Consider the following 17,635-nt stretch of genomic DNA (forward strand, 5'->3'; position numbering starts at 1 on the left):
TAGACCCACTCCAAATGGCACTACGCCCAACAACCATCCATGCAAAGCCCGTCACCATTTCCCATCCCACCTCAATTCCTCATCGCATAGGCAACTCCCCGAAGACTCTCTTGAAAATGTCCCTACTTTTGTACAGATTCACAAGCCTCAACCTCTCATTGTCCAAATGTGCCGAATCGCTCGCCTGACCACACGGGAAATGCGCGGCGGGAGCCCCAAACTCCTTTTCCAGGAATCTAATAGCTGGGATAGAGCCACCTTCACGGATGTACAAAGGCTTGCGGCGGGCCGTGATCTCATGTACGTGCTCGTTGTGGTGGCTGTTCGTGAAGGCACCGTTTGACATGGACTTCTTATGCTTCGCTGTTGGTTTTGCCGTCGTACTCATATTCCCATTCGTCGTCTCGGCCAACGGAGTGAGCGGCAACAGCAGAGGCGTAACCACACTCCCCTCCGCCAGCGTAGAACTCGTAGTAGGACTGGGCTTAACATTCGCCGCGAAATACCCACCACCATTTCCCTCCGGTATATCCACCGTGAGCGGCCCGGACCGACTCTTCCTCGTACTACTCCTCCTCCTCCTATGCTGCTGATCCGATTGATCAATCGGCCCCCAAGCATCCATAATAGCCTCCTCCAATGTCTTGAAAATCTCGTTCGTCCAGTCACCCAACCAGGGCTCCGCTTGATGATCGATAGTAACAGTCAGCTTATTGTTACTCTCCAACTTCTCGAATTGATCATGCAGATATTCCTCTAAAGCCTGTGCCACATTCGCAGCCTCCTGATTCGGAACCAATCGCATAGAGATCGACGCCTTAGCCAGCCGAGGGATGATCGTAGCATTATTCGGCCCGGAGGTCTGAAAACGGTGGATCGTGAGTGAAGGGTCACGCCACCTCCTCATCAAACTCGTAGCCAGGGCCTTCGGGTCGCCAAGATCTGGATTCCGCTGCACCAGCGCACTCGTAATATCCCGATACAGCGCCGCCTCCTCCCGACTCAAAGCAGGGATCGGATCATAGAATCCCGGAATCCTTACCACCCCGTCCTTGCCAGAAAGTGTACTAAGCAACATAACCATATCTTTCAGTGATTCGTCGAGCTGAGCCGATCCATCTACACCCGAATGCAGATCCGGATGCTCGCTCTCAATCTGCACCGTAGCATGAATAACACCCCTCAGTCCATACGTCAGACACGGGATCCGGTCGTCCAGCCAGTAAGAATTAGCCAATAGAATCCAATCCACATCCCCAATCACTTCTTTGCGGGCTCTCACAGCTTCCTCAAAACCTCGACTCCCGCTCTCCTCCTCCCCTTCAATCAAAAAAATGATATCCGATCCAAGTGCCTGCTCACTAGTAAGTTCAGCGCACGCGAATATCGCCGCCATGATCGGCCCCTTGTTATCGCTCGTACCGCGACCATACAGATAGCCATCCCGTCCCTCCATGGCAAAAGGATCGATCATCCACTTGCCTGTAGCGTTCTCGGCGGCCACGACATCGTAGTGCCCGTAGAACATGATCTTCTTGCGTTTGTCGGCTGTGGCTGGGTTACCGCGGAAACGGGCTAGGATTACCGGATTGTGGCCGGAGGACGTTGTGAGCATCTCGGTCGTGGCGCCGAAGTTCTTGAAGACGGAGCGGAGGTAAGAGGCGCCTCTTCTACAATCAACCTGGTATTTTGGGTCCGAGGAGACGGTGCGGTACGAGACAAATTTGCGGAGGGCTTCGAAGAGTTGTTCATTGCTTGTTCGGGTGGCGGCTGTGGAGGGCGACATGCAGTCGCTGATGTCCCAGATGCCGATTGTACAGTCGTTGCCGCCTGTTACATAGAGTGGCCGTTGACGGTGGTATGTAAAGGCTGAGGAGAGAATACGGCCATCGTGTGCTTTTAATCGGGATTTGAGCTGGTATTGTCTGTCAAATTTGCGGACATAGCCCGTGACGGCGGCGCTGAACATGAAGCTGCCTCCGACGCAGATCGTGAGGACGTCGTCACGGTGTGCTTTGAGGTTGCGGACGAGTTGTCGAGTTTCTAAGTCCCACACATCGACTTCGCCGCCACTTCTGCCGGAGTACAAGAAAGTGCCGTCGACGGCGATAGACAGGATGCTGTGGCCTTCTTCCCGGCCATCGTCCAGAGTATAGAGTTCCTCGATAGCACCGTTACGATCAGCATCCAGCTTCCATAACTTGACCACTCCATCGCCACCACCAGTGATCAAGATCTCATTCCCAGCAGACTCCGGTATACCGTCCTTGACGAGCTGCATACAGTACACATACCCATAATGTGCAAAGTGCCTCACATGATCCTTGTTGATCTCGATCGTGTCGCCACCTCTAGCATGTCTAGGGGTGACATCCGCCTCCGCAGGTCTCGGCGTTCGGATACCTCCAGGTCCAGCAGAATCGAAGAAAGGGTCGTCTCTCAAGCTGGGATGGATGTCCTGTCGTGATCTTCTTTCGGGTGTGCGCAGTCGACACCACTGGATGGTAGTGTTCTGTGCTCCCAGGTACACCGTCTGTAGTGTCGTAGAGTAGGACACACAGAAGATATCGCCGACATCATAGCTTGAGTAGAAACAACATTTCCGTGACAAGTCGGCCGTGTTCCAGACATTGACAATCCTGTCTCCAGCACTAGAGAATAGCAACCCCTCGTCCTGATACAGACATAACCCCAGCACACTTCCTCTATGTCCCTCGACCACAGCTTTCCGCTCAAAGGTGCCGAGACTATACACCAAGATCTCTCCCGTCTGCGTCCCAGCGTAGATTTCCTCCTCTCCACATACCAAGGCCAGGATACTGCTATCGTGTCTCAGCCTATGCGACAGGACCGGTACCGCGTTCTGACGATCTCCGACATCCTGACTGGGGTGTCGAGTAAGTGTGCTCGGAGCAGTGTTGGCGGTCTGCTCATCTGTCTCCGAGCTTGCTGCTGCTGTTGTGTATGGTGTCAGCGTCTGTCTGACTCCTGATTGTGGAGTCAGCGCTGACGAAGGGGGTGCTTTTGACATTGTCCATTACTAGGTTATGAGGATAGCACAGTACGAAGTTATAATGACATCTCAAGATTGGAGAATCGTGCTTGTGAGGTCGCGTGCTCGAGCTTCAACGCGTTTTGACGAAGGTCTGGGGAAATTTGGTGGGGAAAGCATGTTCAAGTGAAGGACATGTATTGGACATACCTTTGGTTTCTTTCGCTTGATCGAGCTGTTGTTCGGAGTCGTAATCACATCTGCATCGCTGACGGAACATCTTGACACATCTTATAGCTTCGTAGCGGAAAGCAAAGGCGAGGACTAGAGCTACAGGTACGCCCATTTCTTGTCGAAGTACAGAGATGGCAAGCGATGGCGCAATGGGTACATGTAGGACAACTTGATACACACCGCCATGAGTCAAGAAATTTGTCCTACAGACCGAAGGAGTCACTGCTCTCGAGAGAATCCGATATACGTCTCATCCAACCATTTCAGTCATGCACATCACCAGCGTCTAGGCCTTAGCCTTCTCCTCCTCCTCACTGAAATTCAAACTAACAGAATTAACACAATGCCTCTCATCCGTCGGCGTGGCATACCCCTCCCCCTTAAACACATGCCCCAAATGCCCTCCACAATTCGTGCACACAATCTCAATTCTCTCCATCCCAAACGTGCGGTCCGAATGCCTTGTCACCGCGCCCGGGACCGTATCGTAGAAAGCCGGCCATCCGCACCCGGACTTGAATTTCTGCTTGGCGGTGTAGAGGGGCGCGGAGCAGCCGGCGCAGGTGTAGGTGCCGGTGGTGGGGGCGTGTTTGTCGTATTTGCCTGTGTAGGGCGCTTCGGTGCCTTTTTCCCGGAGGATGCGGAATTGTTCTGCGGGAGAACATTGTTAGTATGTGCTGTCAATCATATTGTTGTGGTGTGAAGCCATCATTGTCCAACCATGATGGCCTGACCCCACTTTCCATCGGGATACAAGAGATACATACCAGGAGACAACTGAGCCTGCCACTCGTTATCGCTCTTGCTAACCGGATGGCTCATCTTCCTCGTATCGGCTGTACTGAATAACGCTCCCAAGAACGGAATCGTGGGCATAGATATATTCTTATATCCTATCGTTGGTCTGCTTGCTGACGCTGCGAAAGGTGCTGGCGGAACTCGATGGAGGGTGGCGTTGCTGAAGGTGTAGAGGGTACGTAGAAAGGTTGCGTAGGATGGGAGGCGCATTTATGATCTTTTCAAAGTGGAAGGTAATTGAAATAGAGATGGGAAAGTGTGTGGCGGAGCTTATGTGTTGGAGGGTGTCGATGTGGAATCGTCGACAGATTGAGGTGATCGACGTCATCGATCGATGTGAGATTTGACATGATGGTGGCCTGTGTCAGCCCGCAGTCGTCGGGATTTATTCTCAGGTCCTCCTCGTTCTTTAATGCCATCTTACGGATATGCTCGATTTAATTTCCATTACAGAACGGGCGTGCCCTTATCGATTTCGCAGAAAGTACAGCCACGATATTGATTCTCGTCACAGGCCTGCTCATTACCATATCACAGCGATCAGGTGAAGTCTTGGATGGAAACGGATCGCGATATTCGTTGCAAATTGAAGTCACAAGGTATCGTGGCAAGATGCAATCGTGTGATACTCTGCATCTCCCTCCCGCTCTACAGGTCTCGCCATGTTCTGTAGATGCAGCGCTGATTATAGAGCTTGCTTCTCTCCTCCACACCTCGACGTTTTGCATACCTACTTGAGCGGTCATACGCGCTCAGCAGAAAGATGCGCGACGATACCACAACAGCCGTCCCCGAGTCAAGTATTTGACCAGGCACTCCGCACATAGAACTATAGGTACTTCTCGAGTCATCGAGTATCTTCTACAGTTAGCCTGGCAATGCTAGACCAGGCGTATCTGCCTTAACTTTCCATTCCTTGCCGCTGCCCCTTTCAAACGGACGCGCACATGACAACCACTCGGCACTTTGCGTTCTGTTTGTTACTATAACTTCTATTGCTAGGAGAGCCAATAGCAAATCAACCTCGTGGTTGCACACCGCCCGCGCGTCCGAGGATCCAGGCCTGATCGACGGACACGATTATTTTGTGTACATCGATCACCACGGATGGACAAGAAACCCGCTCCCTTTTGTCGGATACAGTGATGGGAGCGTCGCAAGTAGCGGATATTGAAGAGTATGCAGCCCACAATTTACGAGCACCCGTCGGACAAATAATGAGTTGCTTTGCTCGCGCGCAACCTTGCGTGGCCCCTGGCCGCATTTGCCTGTTCGGGGCTAAGATCTGGCGTACATACTCCATATTATTGAGCTTTAAAACATGTTCTCCCGCCACATTCATTATTATTGGCCGCGGCTTACAGCATTGATCTGCGCTGTCGCTCGGTAGTGGAGCTCGAACTCGACTACATCCTACAGTAGTCGAAGTATCGACGCCGTCCAAGGTCGTAGTGAACGCTATTCGCAGGGCTAACCTACAGCGGCATGGACAGGTCAGTATGCAAGTATATGTTTAATCTTCACACTTCTCACCCACCTCCCCTCCATCACCTTCTTCCCATTCTCGAGTCTCGGGCGTAGCAGTGCAAGTATGCCAGAAAGTACCTCCTTCTTCATTGTTGCCGCCAATGGCGGTATGGTCGCGCAAAAGACCCCGGCAGGCATATACAACAAGATCGCGGACCACACCAATACAGCCCAACGGTGGACACTCGAGTACGGCGATGAAGCTGGCACCAAGGTGGCTATCCAGAACGTGTCAAATGGACAGTGGCTGCGTGCAACCAGCGGAGCTGCGGCCGGCAAGGTTGACTTGGGCGACAAGCAGTGGTGGACCTTGGAGCAAGGTCGGGCGCCAGGAAGCTGCTGGATTAAGTGTGACGACTATCCTGATGCATTCCTCTGCAACAGCTACGCCAATTATACAGACAACAACCTGGTGTACATGTGGCCAAAACAGGTAAGCACTGTATAGTGGCTGCAGTGGCGATGATCACTGACAAAGGCCAGCTGAATTGGACACATTCCATGCTGTGGTACTTCCAAGATGCCGGCGCTCCCGGGTGGACGCCAAAATCTTACGAAGCTGGACTCCCCAGCGCGAATGCTTCTGCAAATAGCGCAGACGCGGAAACGCTTAAGCAGAGAGAAGCAGATTTGAACCAGAAGGAGCAGGCTGTGGCCGCTAGGGACGAGGAGCAGAAGCAACTCGAGCAGAAGGCGGCTGAGGAGCAAAAGCAACTCGAGCAGAAGGCGGCTGAGGAGCAAAAGCAACTCGAGCAGAAGGCGGCTGAGCTCAAGGAGAAAGAGCAGGATATCTATGGTAGGGAGGCAGCACTGAAGAAGGAAATGGAGCAGCTCGACGCCAAAAAGAAGGATTCTACCAAAACACAACCCGCTCCATCGTCTAGCTTAGACGATGACAACCGTCTTCAAAGGAGAATAGATGATGTCAGTGCGCGAGAGAAGCAGTTGGCTGTGAAGCTGGCAAGCTCCACCAAAAAAGGCTTGCAGCTCAATGCACAAGAGGAAGAGTTACGAATGCGAGAGAAAGATCTTGATGCCAAGATGCAAGCTTTCAACAAACGAGAGACACCAACCAAGGGCGGCACGGAGCCAGCCGAAGCCGAGAGCCTGCTCATAGCTGAGAACAAGAATCTGAAACTCCAGATCCAGCTGCAGGAGCTCGGGAGGCGTCTCACGGAGGCAGAGAAGGCAGCTCCGAGCGTCAATGTTACGCATGTGGAGCAGCTAGAGAAGGAGAATGCGAGGTTGAAAGACTTATTGGCCCTGCAAGACCAGATAGAGCAGAGCAGACCCAGTCCAGCACAGACAGAGAGACTAAAGAAGGAGCACGAGAGACTGAAGAGCTTGATTGCTCAGCAAGTACAGCATCGGAAGCTTAGCAGTCAGCGCTTACCGCCGAAAGACGCTGATAAGGGCTCAGAGTCTGTTGACGCTGGGTCGTCAAAACCGCAGGCAAAAGGCAGCATTCCCAATCCTGCAACAGAGCTTTCGAACAAGCCGCTTACAAGACCCGCAGCGACTGCCAACATGGGCACGCGGCTTTCGAAAGCCAGGCTCCCAACAGTCACCGGCGAGCTGACTGCCGAGCAAAGCGAGCAGGAGAAATTGCGAGAAGAGAATGCTAGGTTGAAGAGCGAGGTGCAGAGTCCGAGGCGGCCTACTGAGAGCAATGCGCCGTCGTCGGTGGGAAAGGTCGCTTCAAATGGCCACGCTGGATTGGCTAAAGCGCCGCCAGCGTCCCGCAGTGGTGCCACCAAGCCGAAGCAGCATGGCGACCTCCAACATCCGCCATCTGGTGCCGGCCACCAACGCCTCCCAACCACTCAAGCCAATAGTGCGAGCAAGGCACGAGGACCGCAGAAGTCGACTGGCAAACCCAACACTTCGAGGCCAGAGAAGCCGAATGGGAGACTCCCCTCAAGTGCGACATCTGGAAACCCTCGGGCCCCTGCACAAAAAGTTGAGGATACCGGCGATATTCATAGGGTGGACGGTGACACAGACGACGGCTTACATTTCTCGTGCGGGCATGTCGCGTATCCGGCGCCGAGGAAGATCAGGAGGAAGATGCTTGGGATTCTGTACGAGTAACGCCTGTAGGCTGTAAGTAAGCTGGGTGTTCGAGCGACGGACTCTTGGGTTAGGAAGCAAAGCGCCATGACAGAACAGCCATGATTAGCTGACAGCGCTGTTACGCCCATTGAACAGCGGGTGAGATAGCAGCGACGGATTACCTCGTGAGGCGTACGGTAAGATTCTACGTAGACCTGATGCGAGAGCTCCCACAGACGAACGAGCGTTCACGAGTCTCAATTGCTTCGCTGCTCACTGTAGGTGTCTCTGCTCCATGCCTCGACTCCCCACTCACATTCGCTGTACAGCTGGTCGATTCCGCTTGGCTGTACTGCAATCTCTACTCCCTTTGTACGCTAGCCAAGCAATACCGGTGGAGCGGGATCTCCAGCGTGCAGTCAATCATCTCCGGCGAACACAGCTTTCTCGTGTCTCTGTTGACCAACGATGCTTCAGATACTACCAGAGTCAACAACGGAGGCCAACTCGAAAATCCACAGGTTCCGCGAATAGGGTGAAAAAGCCAGCCTCTGGTGGTGGACATAGAACGGCAGTTTTCAGCGCTAGGAGTGCCAGCATTCCTTTGGAACCACGGGATGGAAGTAGGTCGACACGATCTGCTGGGGATGCACTTGAAAAGCTACAGAGTAATAGTAGTAGCTAGCCAGCACAAGACCCTGCAGATGGCAAGTACGTCAGCACATCTATGCCGCCTCCACCACGGCCGGCCGAGATTCAGCCAGTGTCCACGCAGCCCGAGCTAGATCTCACAACACCTCCTACTCAGTCTCGAAGTCAAAGCGAAACCAAACCAGCCATTTCTACTGCCCTAGAACCTCGGCGAGACAAGAGCACGAAACCTCAATCAGAGCTTCAAACCAAGTATTTCGCTGCACCAAAGGAATGGCAGGCCTGGCACGAAGATTATGGCTCCCTCCTGGCGAAGCACAAGGCAGGGCAGAATCCTGGTTCGAAGATTGACATGGATGGCAGGCATCATAGTCGTTGAAAAGATTTCAACAGAATACATGCGAAACAGGCGCTCGAGCTTTCATATGACGTGACGAGGTTCCAGAGGAAGGTAGGCAGTATACTAAGTGAAAGGCTCGAGCTCGGTCTGCCAGCATTGGAGTGGCCAAAGGAGTTGAAGTCTACTACGGATCCAGCGGAGACTACAGGCGCTAGCAAACCTCCGCCATCGCCACTACCACCACCACCACCACAAGCCCAGACCGGGCGCCGTCGAGCCAAAGTTCCCAAAGTTCGCCCAGAGATCCATTACGAATACCAACTCACACTGAAAAAGCAACGAGCTTGGTACGACGACTACAAGCAAACATTTGCTCGACACAGATCTGGTCAAGATCCTGGTTTCCACCCAGGCGTGTGGCGAGCCTCCTGGTCCCGGGATGAATTCGATGACCACCACCTCAAGCATGCCATGGACCTCACGGAGTCGATTCTCGACTTGCAGAAATGCCTCCACAGAGTCTTGGCCGAATGCAAAAACAATTCGCTATACCGCCGCCGGAGTGGTTCGTCACAGCTCCCGAGATTGTAGGGCCACAGTCCCAATCAGAGCCAAAACCGCCAGCCGTGCCACAAACTCAGAGCCAAGATCCAGCCGATATAGTCTTCCGGTCGCGGAACAACATAGTAATCTCCTGGAGAAATGCCAATACCCTGTGGACCATGTGGGGAGAAGGCTACGACGATCTTCTCGCCACCTACCTCTCAGGCAACGATCCTGGCGGGTTTGATGCGAGTTGGGATTCGCAGTGGTCGAAGGAGGAATTCGACGTGAGACACTTGCATCATGCGATGGAGTTGGCACGGGAGGTAGGGGTGTGTAGGGCAAAAGTGGAGAAAGTTCTGTCAAGGCCGCAGAAATTAGGGCTGGAGCCGATGCCGTGGCAGTGGGATAGGTTTCCTGAGTCCCTTGATCCAGGCAAGGACTTTTCCGATAATGAGGAAGAAATGATGGAGGCGATTGCAGATGCGCCGCATGAGGCTGTGGACGCATGGCGGAGTGCCCTGCCTCCAGCAGCGACGGAGTTTCAGGACGAAGTGACGGGTGCAGAGTTTACTCGATGCGCATTGGCCTATTGAGTATCCGGACAATATGGATGTTGCTGTGGATGAGGAGATTTATCCCTGGGATGTCATTGCTTCGGTTGCGGGGTCGTATATGCAGCCGATATTGGAGAGGTCGGGGCTTGAGGGGGTGGTGAAATGAAGGGACGGTGAATGGGCGAGGGGCCGAGGAGGAGAGGGAGGAGAAAGGTGAGAAAGCTGGGTTCAGGAGTCACTTCTGGTGAGTGGTTCGTGATGTGAGATGGTGTTGTAGCTTGTGTGTACATAAGTTTCCACAGGCGTATTGTCTTTGATGCTATACATTACGGAGAAACAATAATCGCCATCGACAGGCATTCCAGATCCACGACACACTTTCGTACAAAAGACCCAACGCATGCTCCTCCTCAGGCTACCCTTCCATAACGTCTACCAGGGCCCATCGCATAGGTACTCCAATCTCCCTCCCTCCAAGTCCATCATATCAAGCGAACAAACTCGCTCACTTAGCAGCCGGTGCAGCCGCCGGAGGAGCAGCAGCCGGAACAACAGGTGCCTTGGGCGCAGCAGCGGGTATAGCAGGTGGGACAACCGCAGCAGGAGTCTTTGGTGGGACCGGGGCGACTGGTGTGGGAGCTGCTGCTGCGGCAGCATGGTCTTTCTTGGCACCGAAACGCCAGGCTTTGCGGGCGGCGTGGTTGGCTCGGCGGGTCATGAACCAGAGTTTCATCTTGGCTAGCAAGCCGCTGCCGGCGGTGGCGGACGGGGCGGTCGCTGAGCCGGATGTCAGTGGCATTGTGGAGGGTTCTGTTCGAGGAAGTCAGTATGATTGTCGGTTGGCATTAGCGTAGTAGAGGCGGGCTCACTCGTGGTGTGCTTTAAGTTCGTGGTGATATACTTTGAGCTACTTCGTGTGCTTGAGCTGCTGATGAAGGAGACTTGTCGGGGTCGAGTAGCGGCTAAGGCTGCTTGACAAGATCGCTGGTGTATTGTATGGTCTTGTGGATGTGCCAGGCGTCGAGGCTTCACGACAGGAATATTAGTGGCAGGTAGATACTGGTGCAGTCCGGGAAGGCAGAGATCCTTATCTTGTGCACTACGAGTGGGCAAGTGGTAGGGGAGAATATGGCAGGCCCGGAGTGGCAAGCGCCAGCAATAACAACTCCCTATCCAGTGAGACTGCTTTCCAATCGGTTTGGCCATGTCTCGAGACAAGAAGTCGTCCGGTCGGGTCGTGATGGCATCATACTATTGTTATCACGCATCACTTGTTGATGAGCATCTGTAGTGGTGAGCAGCGGCGTGGGCCATACTCGATAAGGAAGGCACGACTTCATCAGCCTGCCATCTTCTACTGGAGTTTTTGCTCATCACATCATACCCCATCTTCCTCCTGATCGAGACAAAACTATCACCAAGAAGGCGAAGTGAAGTGCAGAGTGCTTGCCACGTGTTGTCAGAACGTGGCAGCGGCATTGCAGCCATGCTATTGCCCCACCAATCGCGTCATCCAACAAGGTGGGGCAATGTCAACAAAAAAGTCGAGGCAGGCACAGCTGTCAATGTTTATGTTTCGATCACAGTTTGCCTTCACTTCAACTATAACCAAACGGGCATTGCATATCGGATCCCGCAAAATGGCCAACATAGCCGACAGCTACAATAGCAAGCACGACCCAAAACCACCCACCTTAGCAATACTAACAACCCAACAGACCCAATCACCATAGCAGTGATCGGCGGAACTGGCCTCCAATCCCTCGACGGCTTCTCCCACATCGCAACCCTCAAACCCACCACACCCTGGGGTAACCCCTCCTCACCCATCTCCATCCTCCACCACGACTCCCCCTCCTCGGGAAACCCAATCCCCATAGCCTTCATCTCCCGCCATGGCCTGCACCACGAACTCGCGCCCCACGAAGTCCCCAACCGCGCCAACATAGCCGCCTTACGGAGTCTAGGAGTGAGAACGATAATCGCATTCAGCGCAGTAGGAAGTCTACAGGAGAAGATTAAACCACGGGATTTTGTCGTGCCCGACCAAGTCATCGATCGCACGAAAGGAATACGACCTTTTACTTTCTTCGAAGGAGGCATGGTAGGCCATGTAGGTTTCGCCGACCCCTTCGACCCAACATTGGCGCAGATAGTCACGAAATGCGGGCACAGTCTCGAAGGCGAGGGGGTACGGCTTCACGATAAAGGGACCGTGATATGTATGGAGGGCCCTGCTTTCAGTACACGGGCAGAGAGTGACATGTACCGATCGTGGGGTGGAAGTGTCGTAAACATGTCCGCTTTACCTGAGGCGAAGTTAGCCAAGGAGGCGGAGATTGCGTATCAGATGATTTGCATGTCTACTGACTACGACTGCTGGCATGACTCGGCGGGCGATGTGACGGTGGAGATGGTGATGGGCAATATGAAGGCCAATTCGCTGAATGCGAGACGGTTCGTGGGTGCTGTATTGAATGAGCTGAGTAAGGAGGAGCATGAGGATTTAGTGTTGGCGAAGCATCTCGAAGGCGGGATGAAGTTCTCTGGGGCTGTGACGGCGCCGGCTGGGAGGAGTGAACAGGCGAAGAAGAATATCGGGTTCTTGTTCCCTGGTTACTTTGACTAGAAAATGAGGTGGGAGAAGAGGTGCTTTCAACAAGTCTGCTACTGCCATGCTAGATGGCGGTTGTATAGAGCGTATAGATACCCGGTCCACAGCGGCCAAAATCATCATGCACAACATGCCGTCCGTCCCTCATCAAGCATTATGCATTAAACTGTCTGCCGTGACAGCTTCCGCGTCCATTGACGGCAGCGGTAAGTGGAGGATATGATCCGAAACCCGCCAGTTTGCCGCCTCCAAGCACTTCATTGGCTCTGCTACCTCAACAGACCACTCTTCATACCTCGCGCACCAACAGATCGACAACACAATATACAAGAAGTCGTCGGACGGCTCCACAATCTCCATCTATCCTTACTCTCAACATCTTGACCTAGACGTAAACTCGCAATGTCTAGCCTGCACCTTCTCCATCCGGACAATGTTTGCCAAGCCCGTCGTCTCCGCAATGAGGTGAAGATCAGCATCGTCACTTCGCCTTGAGTTTCCCCGCCTTACGAAGGATGGAGAGGAGAGGTTTTGGTCAGGTACCGGGACATATAAGAGCGGTGCCGCTGTAAGATAGTAGGAAATCTGGTAGGCTATTGTTCTGGTCGTCTTTTGCTGTTTTTCCTTCGCCATGTCTGCTCTTCGCACAGTACTTGCTGGTGCCTCGATCGTGGGTGGTGCTTTGGCTGCTAGTTCAGGTACGTCAATCATGGTCTAGCATAACCCTCTGCCACAGACAATGGCAGAGACGCAAAGTGGCAAAGACTAAAACTTCACAGCCATCACCGCCAACGGCCAGAACTTCACCCTGACCGGCGCCAGCTCCTCCTACCTCTTCCACGTGGACCAAGCCTCCGGCGACCTGATCTCCGACCACTTCGGCGGCCCAGCGACCGACTTCGTCAACCCACCTTCCATCTCGCAAAGTGGGTGGGTAGCCGGTATAGGCGACGAAAGGCGCGAGTTTCCCGACGTCGGACGAGGCGACTTCCGGCTCCCAGCCATTCACATCTCCCACGCCGATGGCGACACCGTCACCCAACTCATCTACAAGTCCCATGAGATTAGCGATGGAAAACCGAGTCTTACTGGTCTTCCGGCGACATATGGGAATGCGAGCGATGTCTCAACTTTGACTGTGCATCTTTACGACAATTACTCCTCCGTCGCTGCGGCGTTGTCTTATTCCATCTTCCCGCAGTATAATGCCATTGCAAGATCGTTTAGCATCACCAATAATGGAACGGCCAATATCTCCATCGAGCGTGCGTCCAGCTTCAGCCTCGACCTCCCAAACTTGGACTTGAACATGCTGGAACTTCAAGGCGATTGGTCTCACGAAGCCAATCGTGTTATCCGGCCTGTACAGTACGGCGAGACTGGCTTCCGTAGCACCGTTGGCTACTCCTCCCACATCCACAACCCCTTCTTCGCTCTCATGTCACCCTCCACGACCGAGTCGACGGGCGAGGCGTGGGGTTTCCACCTCATCTACACCGGCTCCTTCGCCGCTACCACCGAGCGCTTCTCGCAGGGGTTCGTACGGGTGTTGCTTGGATTGAACCCGTTGCATGCAAGTATCCCTGTCGCTCCTGGTCAGACTTTCCAGTCTCCAGAGGCGGTGGCGGTATATTCGTCTGAGGGTCTGGGTGGGATGAGTAGGAGTTATCATGATTTGTATAAGAATCATCTTTCGAGAAGTAATCACACTTTTGAGTCGAGGCCGGTGCTGCTGAACTCTTGGGAGGGACTTGGTGAGTTCAGAATTTGACGGATAACATAATCTACTGCAGTCTAACACGAACCACAGGCTTCAACATCAACCAGAGCTCTTTAGATCAGCTTGCAAAGGAGACTGCAGATCTTGGTATTCGACTCTTCGTCAACGACGATGGTTGGTTCGGTAACACACCATACGCACGTATCAACGACACCGCTGGTCTTGGTGACTGGACACCAAACGTCAACCACTTCCCCAACGGTCTCGGCCCATACGTAGGAGACGTCAACGCCTTTGACACAGCCAACACGACCGAGTCCCTCATGTTCGGAATCTGGGTCGAACCAGAGATGGTCAACCCCAACTCCACCCTCTACCACGAACATCCCGAATGGGCCATGCACGCCGGCGCCCACACACGCACGCTCGTCCGCAACCAACTCGTCCTTAATCTAGCCCTGCCAGAAGTACAAGACTACATCATCGGCGCCATCTCCAACGTCATCAATAGCGCCAATATCTCCTACATCAAATGGGACAACAACCGCGGCATCCACGAGATGCCTACCCCGGCCACAGATTACGCCTACATGTTGGGCATGTACCGCGTAATGGACAACCTCACCTCCACCTACCCCAACATCCTCTGGGAAGGCTGCGCCTCAGGAGGCGGCCGCTTCGATCCGGGCGTGTTGCATTACATGTCCCAGTCCTGGACCTCCGATAACACCGACGCCGCGAACAGGCTCGTGATTCAAATGGGCACATCGATCGCCTACCCACCCTCAGCCATGGCCTGCCACGTCTCCGCCGTCCCCAACGGCCTAACAATGCGGAACATCTCAATCGAGTACCGCGCCCACGTAGCCCTCATGTGCGGCTCCTTCGGCTTCGAACTCAACCCCGTCGACCTGAGCGCCGAAGAACGCGCCGCTATCCCCGGTATCCTGGATCTCTGGGAGCAAATAAACGCGATCGTCATCACCGGCTCCTTCTACCGCCTACGTTTGCCAGACGATAGTAACTGGCCGGCGGTCCAATTCATCTCCGCCAACGCGACTACGGCTTTGGTATTTGCGTTCCAGCAGCAGGCTATGATCAAACCTGCGCCTCCGCCATTGAGGATGCAGGGGTTGAATGCGACGGGGATGTATACGAGTAATGCGTATAATGGGTCGTATTCGGGGGCTACTCTCATGAATGCGGGGTTGAATCCGGTCTTCCAGATTGAGGATTATCAGAGTCAGGTCATTTGGTTGTATAGGCAGTAGATGGTGTGGGTCATGGTGTTGATATATGTGTAGCACATGTTGCGATGACAAAAGTATAGATACATTCAATGTACGCACGATTCATCTTATCTACTCGGTCTCGATAAACATCCGGTATTGCCTGCAAGGCGCAACATAGCATTCGGCGGCGTCTCCCCAGGCGCGGCATTACTGCTCCAATGACTCCAGTGTCCCCCCTGATGGGCCGTGGCTGGCATGATAGCTTAGAGCTTCTATTTCTCCGTCATTGGGAGGCAGTTGGCTGAGATATCGTACATCGCTATCTAATATGATCGACTATATCGATCAGCATTCCGGTAATGTCGCCACGAATTCCTATCCTTTGGCCTCTCATCGTTATTCGACTGAATTGGAAGGCGGTCATCGTCATGCACCACGACACTTGTCCTGACCTTGCCAAAGGGCCCCGAATCACCCAGTTCGATATCCTCACGATTCGCTTCCGACCTGATCGTACACCTATACAGCGGCTTGGGCGTGCCATCATCTAGTCTGTTCCATGATTCAGGGCTGTTGACTGTCTGCGTCAAGCTCGCTCTTCGTCGACGGGGAAACCGAATCGATTTGATTACGGCCATGTACTTCCGAACATTATGCGCTGTTGTGCCGAAGAGGAGGAAGGCTAGCAGACTGCCTGTTACAGCGGGAAGGAAAAGTAGGATCGATGCAATGGCGCTACGGGCCGAGTATTCGGGTCCCTCTGCTACTGCGAGACGTGCAGAAGTTTGGGCGCGAGAGCTCTCGAAGCAGGCGATCGTGACTTCGAAAGCGGCGAGGATGAAGAAGGCGATTGAAAAGCGGATTAGTAGGATTCTATCCACACGGATCTTCGGTGGTCGTGAGGTTGTTCCATGGGTTGTGGTCGATAGTGTGTCGGTTGTGTGGGTGCGTGACGAGCTTAGGAAACTAGAGAAAAGGTGTCGACTGTGTATGTAGCGGATAAGCACTGCTACGACGAATACGCCTCCCAGACCATAGCTTGCCATGACTGCTGTTCGTCAGTAGACCCTCTGCCAATATCTCAGTCTTCACTTACTTAGAACAATCCCAATAGCAAGAGTCGCGCTGGCACTACTTTGTACCGACGGTAGAAAGGATAGTCCAATCAGCAACGCGGGTACAACAATGGCGAGAACCCTCGACGTGATCGAGATGGTGGCTTCCCATCCTGCGAGACGCTTAAATTGTAGGTTGTAGACGCCCTTCAGTAGAGCCACGGACCTAGCGGGTGTTTTGTCAGTCAACTATTATGGCCGTGGAGGGACAAATACATACCAGCAGAAGACGAGTATCGCAATGATGTTGTATATACAGAACTGTATGAGATATAGGCCGAGATTAAATCCAGTGAAGAGTGGACCGAGTGCGATGCCTGGCTTGTCGATGCTGAGCTTCGCCTGTTCCCAGGCGACTTCGACAACGGTGCGCCATTGGCAGGCGTAGTATATCTGCTGCACGATGGAGGCGGTAGTGCTGCCACACGATGCGATGGCTATCAAGAGCAGGTCTGGAGACAGTCAGCACTGTCGCGACGTATCGGGGTATGTCACGGCATACAGGTGGTGCGCTCGCCATTGCTCCAGAGTACGCACGAGAGTAAGGCGCTCGAGGCTAAGCAAATCACTGAATAGATGATCACAAGGATGGAAGCGACCCGTGCATCTGGAGGCAAGGCTGTGTCCATGCTTATACCGGCGTCCGTACGCGCTCGTGCTAATGATCACATCGAGAGGACTATACTCGTATAATTAGTTCGTGCAGAAGTAAAACATAAGGCGGCGAAGTAAGAGGATGTTCAGAAGAACTTCGAACATGCAGAGAATAAGTCATCATAACGTTGATACCCACTCCCACCAGTAACTGGCTAGGTCATGGTCTGCCATGGCGCGATGAAGAGTCTTTGGCCACCGTATTCTGTTTGAAGACTGCTCATTGGGCTGAATACGAGAGCCGAGTCAGTTCAGGTAACGGCTCGCTGGTTTTGCCATTGTACTGGTTGCTGGTTGTTTCGGCACCCAGGTTATGCACTACTGGGTAAGTGCCCGGACCCAGCGTCCGGGTCAAGAGATGTAACGATTGGGCATGAATTGCGGCATCATCCACTGCAGCTGATCTTTGCGTGTCGCAATCCTGCACTCCTGTATTCATTATGAGCTGTGGTCACCAGGCCGCCAGGTGATGGTGACTCTCTTCGTGTTGCTCGCATGCTATTCCATCTGATTGAGTACGCTTCACGCCCCAATCACCACCAGTGTCGCAAGTCTTTATCAGCCGCTGCAGGAAGATCCTCCGTGAACCAAGAAATGCGATCGGAG

At 53.4% G+C, this 17,635-nt stretch overlaps 8 protein-coding genes across 8 annotated transcripts; 4 read left to right on the forward strand and 4 right to left on the reverse strand.

Annotated features, from left to right (window-relative positions):
• Positions 1-79: 79 nt before the first annotated feature.
• On the reverse strand, positions 80-3,338 carry LTS14_008734 (uncharacterized protein; the record flags this gene model as incomplete). The annotated part of the gene is made up of 2 exons (XM_064841420.1): positions 80-2,988; positions 3,203-3,338. The coding sequence occupies 2 exons, from the start codon at positions 3,336-3,338 to the stop codon at positions 80-82; spliced, it is 3,045 nt and encodes a 1,014-aa protein (XP_064690911.1).
• Positions 3,339-3,512: 174 nt separating this feature from the next.
• Positions 3,513-4,048, reverse strand: LTS14_008735 (uncharacterized protein; the record flags this gene model as incomplete). The annotated part of the gene is made up of 2 exons (XM_064841421.1): positions 3,513-3,877; positions 3,994-4,048. 2 exons carry the CDS (start codon positions 4,046-4,048, stop codon positions 3,513-3,515), a joined length of 420 nt encoding a protein of 139 aa, XP_064690912.1.
• A 1,567-nt stretch (positions 4,049-5,615) lies between these two features.
• LTS14_008736 (uncharacterized protein) lies at positions 5,616-7,642 on the forward strand (the record flags this gene model as incomplete). The annotated part of the gene is made up of 2 exons (XM_064841422.1): positions 5,616-5,984; positions 6,035-7,642. 2 exons carry the CDS (start codon positions 5,616-5,618, stop codon positions 7,640-7,642), a joined length of 1,977 nt encoding a protein of 658 aa, XP_064690913.1.
• Positions 7,643-9,100: 1,458 nt separating this feature from the next.
• Positions 9,101-9,733, forward strand: LTS14_008737 (uncharacterized protein; the record flags this gene model as incomplete). Its single annotated transcript, XM_064841423.1, has 1 exon — positions 9,101-9,733. The coding sequence occupies one exon, from the start codon at positions 9,101-9,103 to the stop codon at positions 9,731-9,733; it is 633 nt and encodes a 210-aa protein (XP_064690914.1).
• A 466-nt stretch (positions 9,734-10,199) lies between these two features.
• Positions 10,200-10,493, reverse strand: LTS14_008738 (uncharacterized protein; the record flags this gene model as incomplete). Its single annotated transcript, XM_064841424.1, has 1 exon — positions 10,200-10,493. One exon carries the CDS (start codon positions 10,491-10,493, stop codon positions 10,200-10,202), a length of 294 nt encoding a protein of 97 aa, XP_064690915.1.
• An 841-nt stretch (positions 10,494-11,334) lies between these two features.
• MEU1 (S-methyl-5-thioadenosine phosphorylase) lies at positions 11,335-12,323 on the forward strand (the record flags this gene model as incomplete). Its single annotated transcript, XM_064841425.1, has 2 exons — positions 11,335-11,362; positions 11,413-12,323. 2 exons carry the CDS (start codon positions 11,335-11,337, stop codon positions 12,321-12,323), a joined length of 939 nt encoding a protein of 312 aa, XP_064690916.1.
• Positions 12,324-12,939: 616 nt separating this feature from the next.
• On the forward strand, positions 12,940-15,299 carry LTS14_008740 (uncharacterized protein; the record flags this gene model as incomplete). The annotated part of the gene is made up of 3 exons (XM_064841426.1): positions 12,940-13,006; positions 13,088-14,062; positions 14,119-15,299. The coding sequence occupies 3 exons, from the start codon at positions 12,940-12,942 to the stop codon at positions 15,297-15,299; spliced, it is 2,223 nt and encodes a 740-aa protein (XP_064690917.1).
• A 284-nt stretch (positions 15,300-15,583) lies between these two features.
• Positions 15,584-17,004, reverse strand: LTS14_008741 (uncharacterized protein; the record flags this gene model as incomplete). Its single annotated transcript, XM_064841427.1, has 4 exons — positions 15,584-16,308; positions 16,357-16,541; positions 16,596-16,827; positions 16,878-17,004. 4 exons carry the CDS (start codon positions 17,002-17,004, stop codon positions 15,584-15,586), a joined length of 1,269 nt encoding a protein of 422 aa, XP_064690918.1.
• Positions 17,005-17,635: the final 631 nt, after the last annotated feature.

This window comes from Recurvomyces mirabilis, assembly GCF_035927965.1.
Source record: "Recurvomyces mirabilis strain CCFEE 5264 chromosome Unknown scaffold_27, whole genome shotgun sequence".
NCBI classification, from domain to species: Eukaryota; Fungi; Ascomycota; class Dothideomycetes; order Mycosphaerellales; family Teratosphaeriaceae; genus Recurvomyces; species Recurvomyces mirabilis.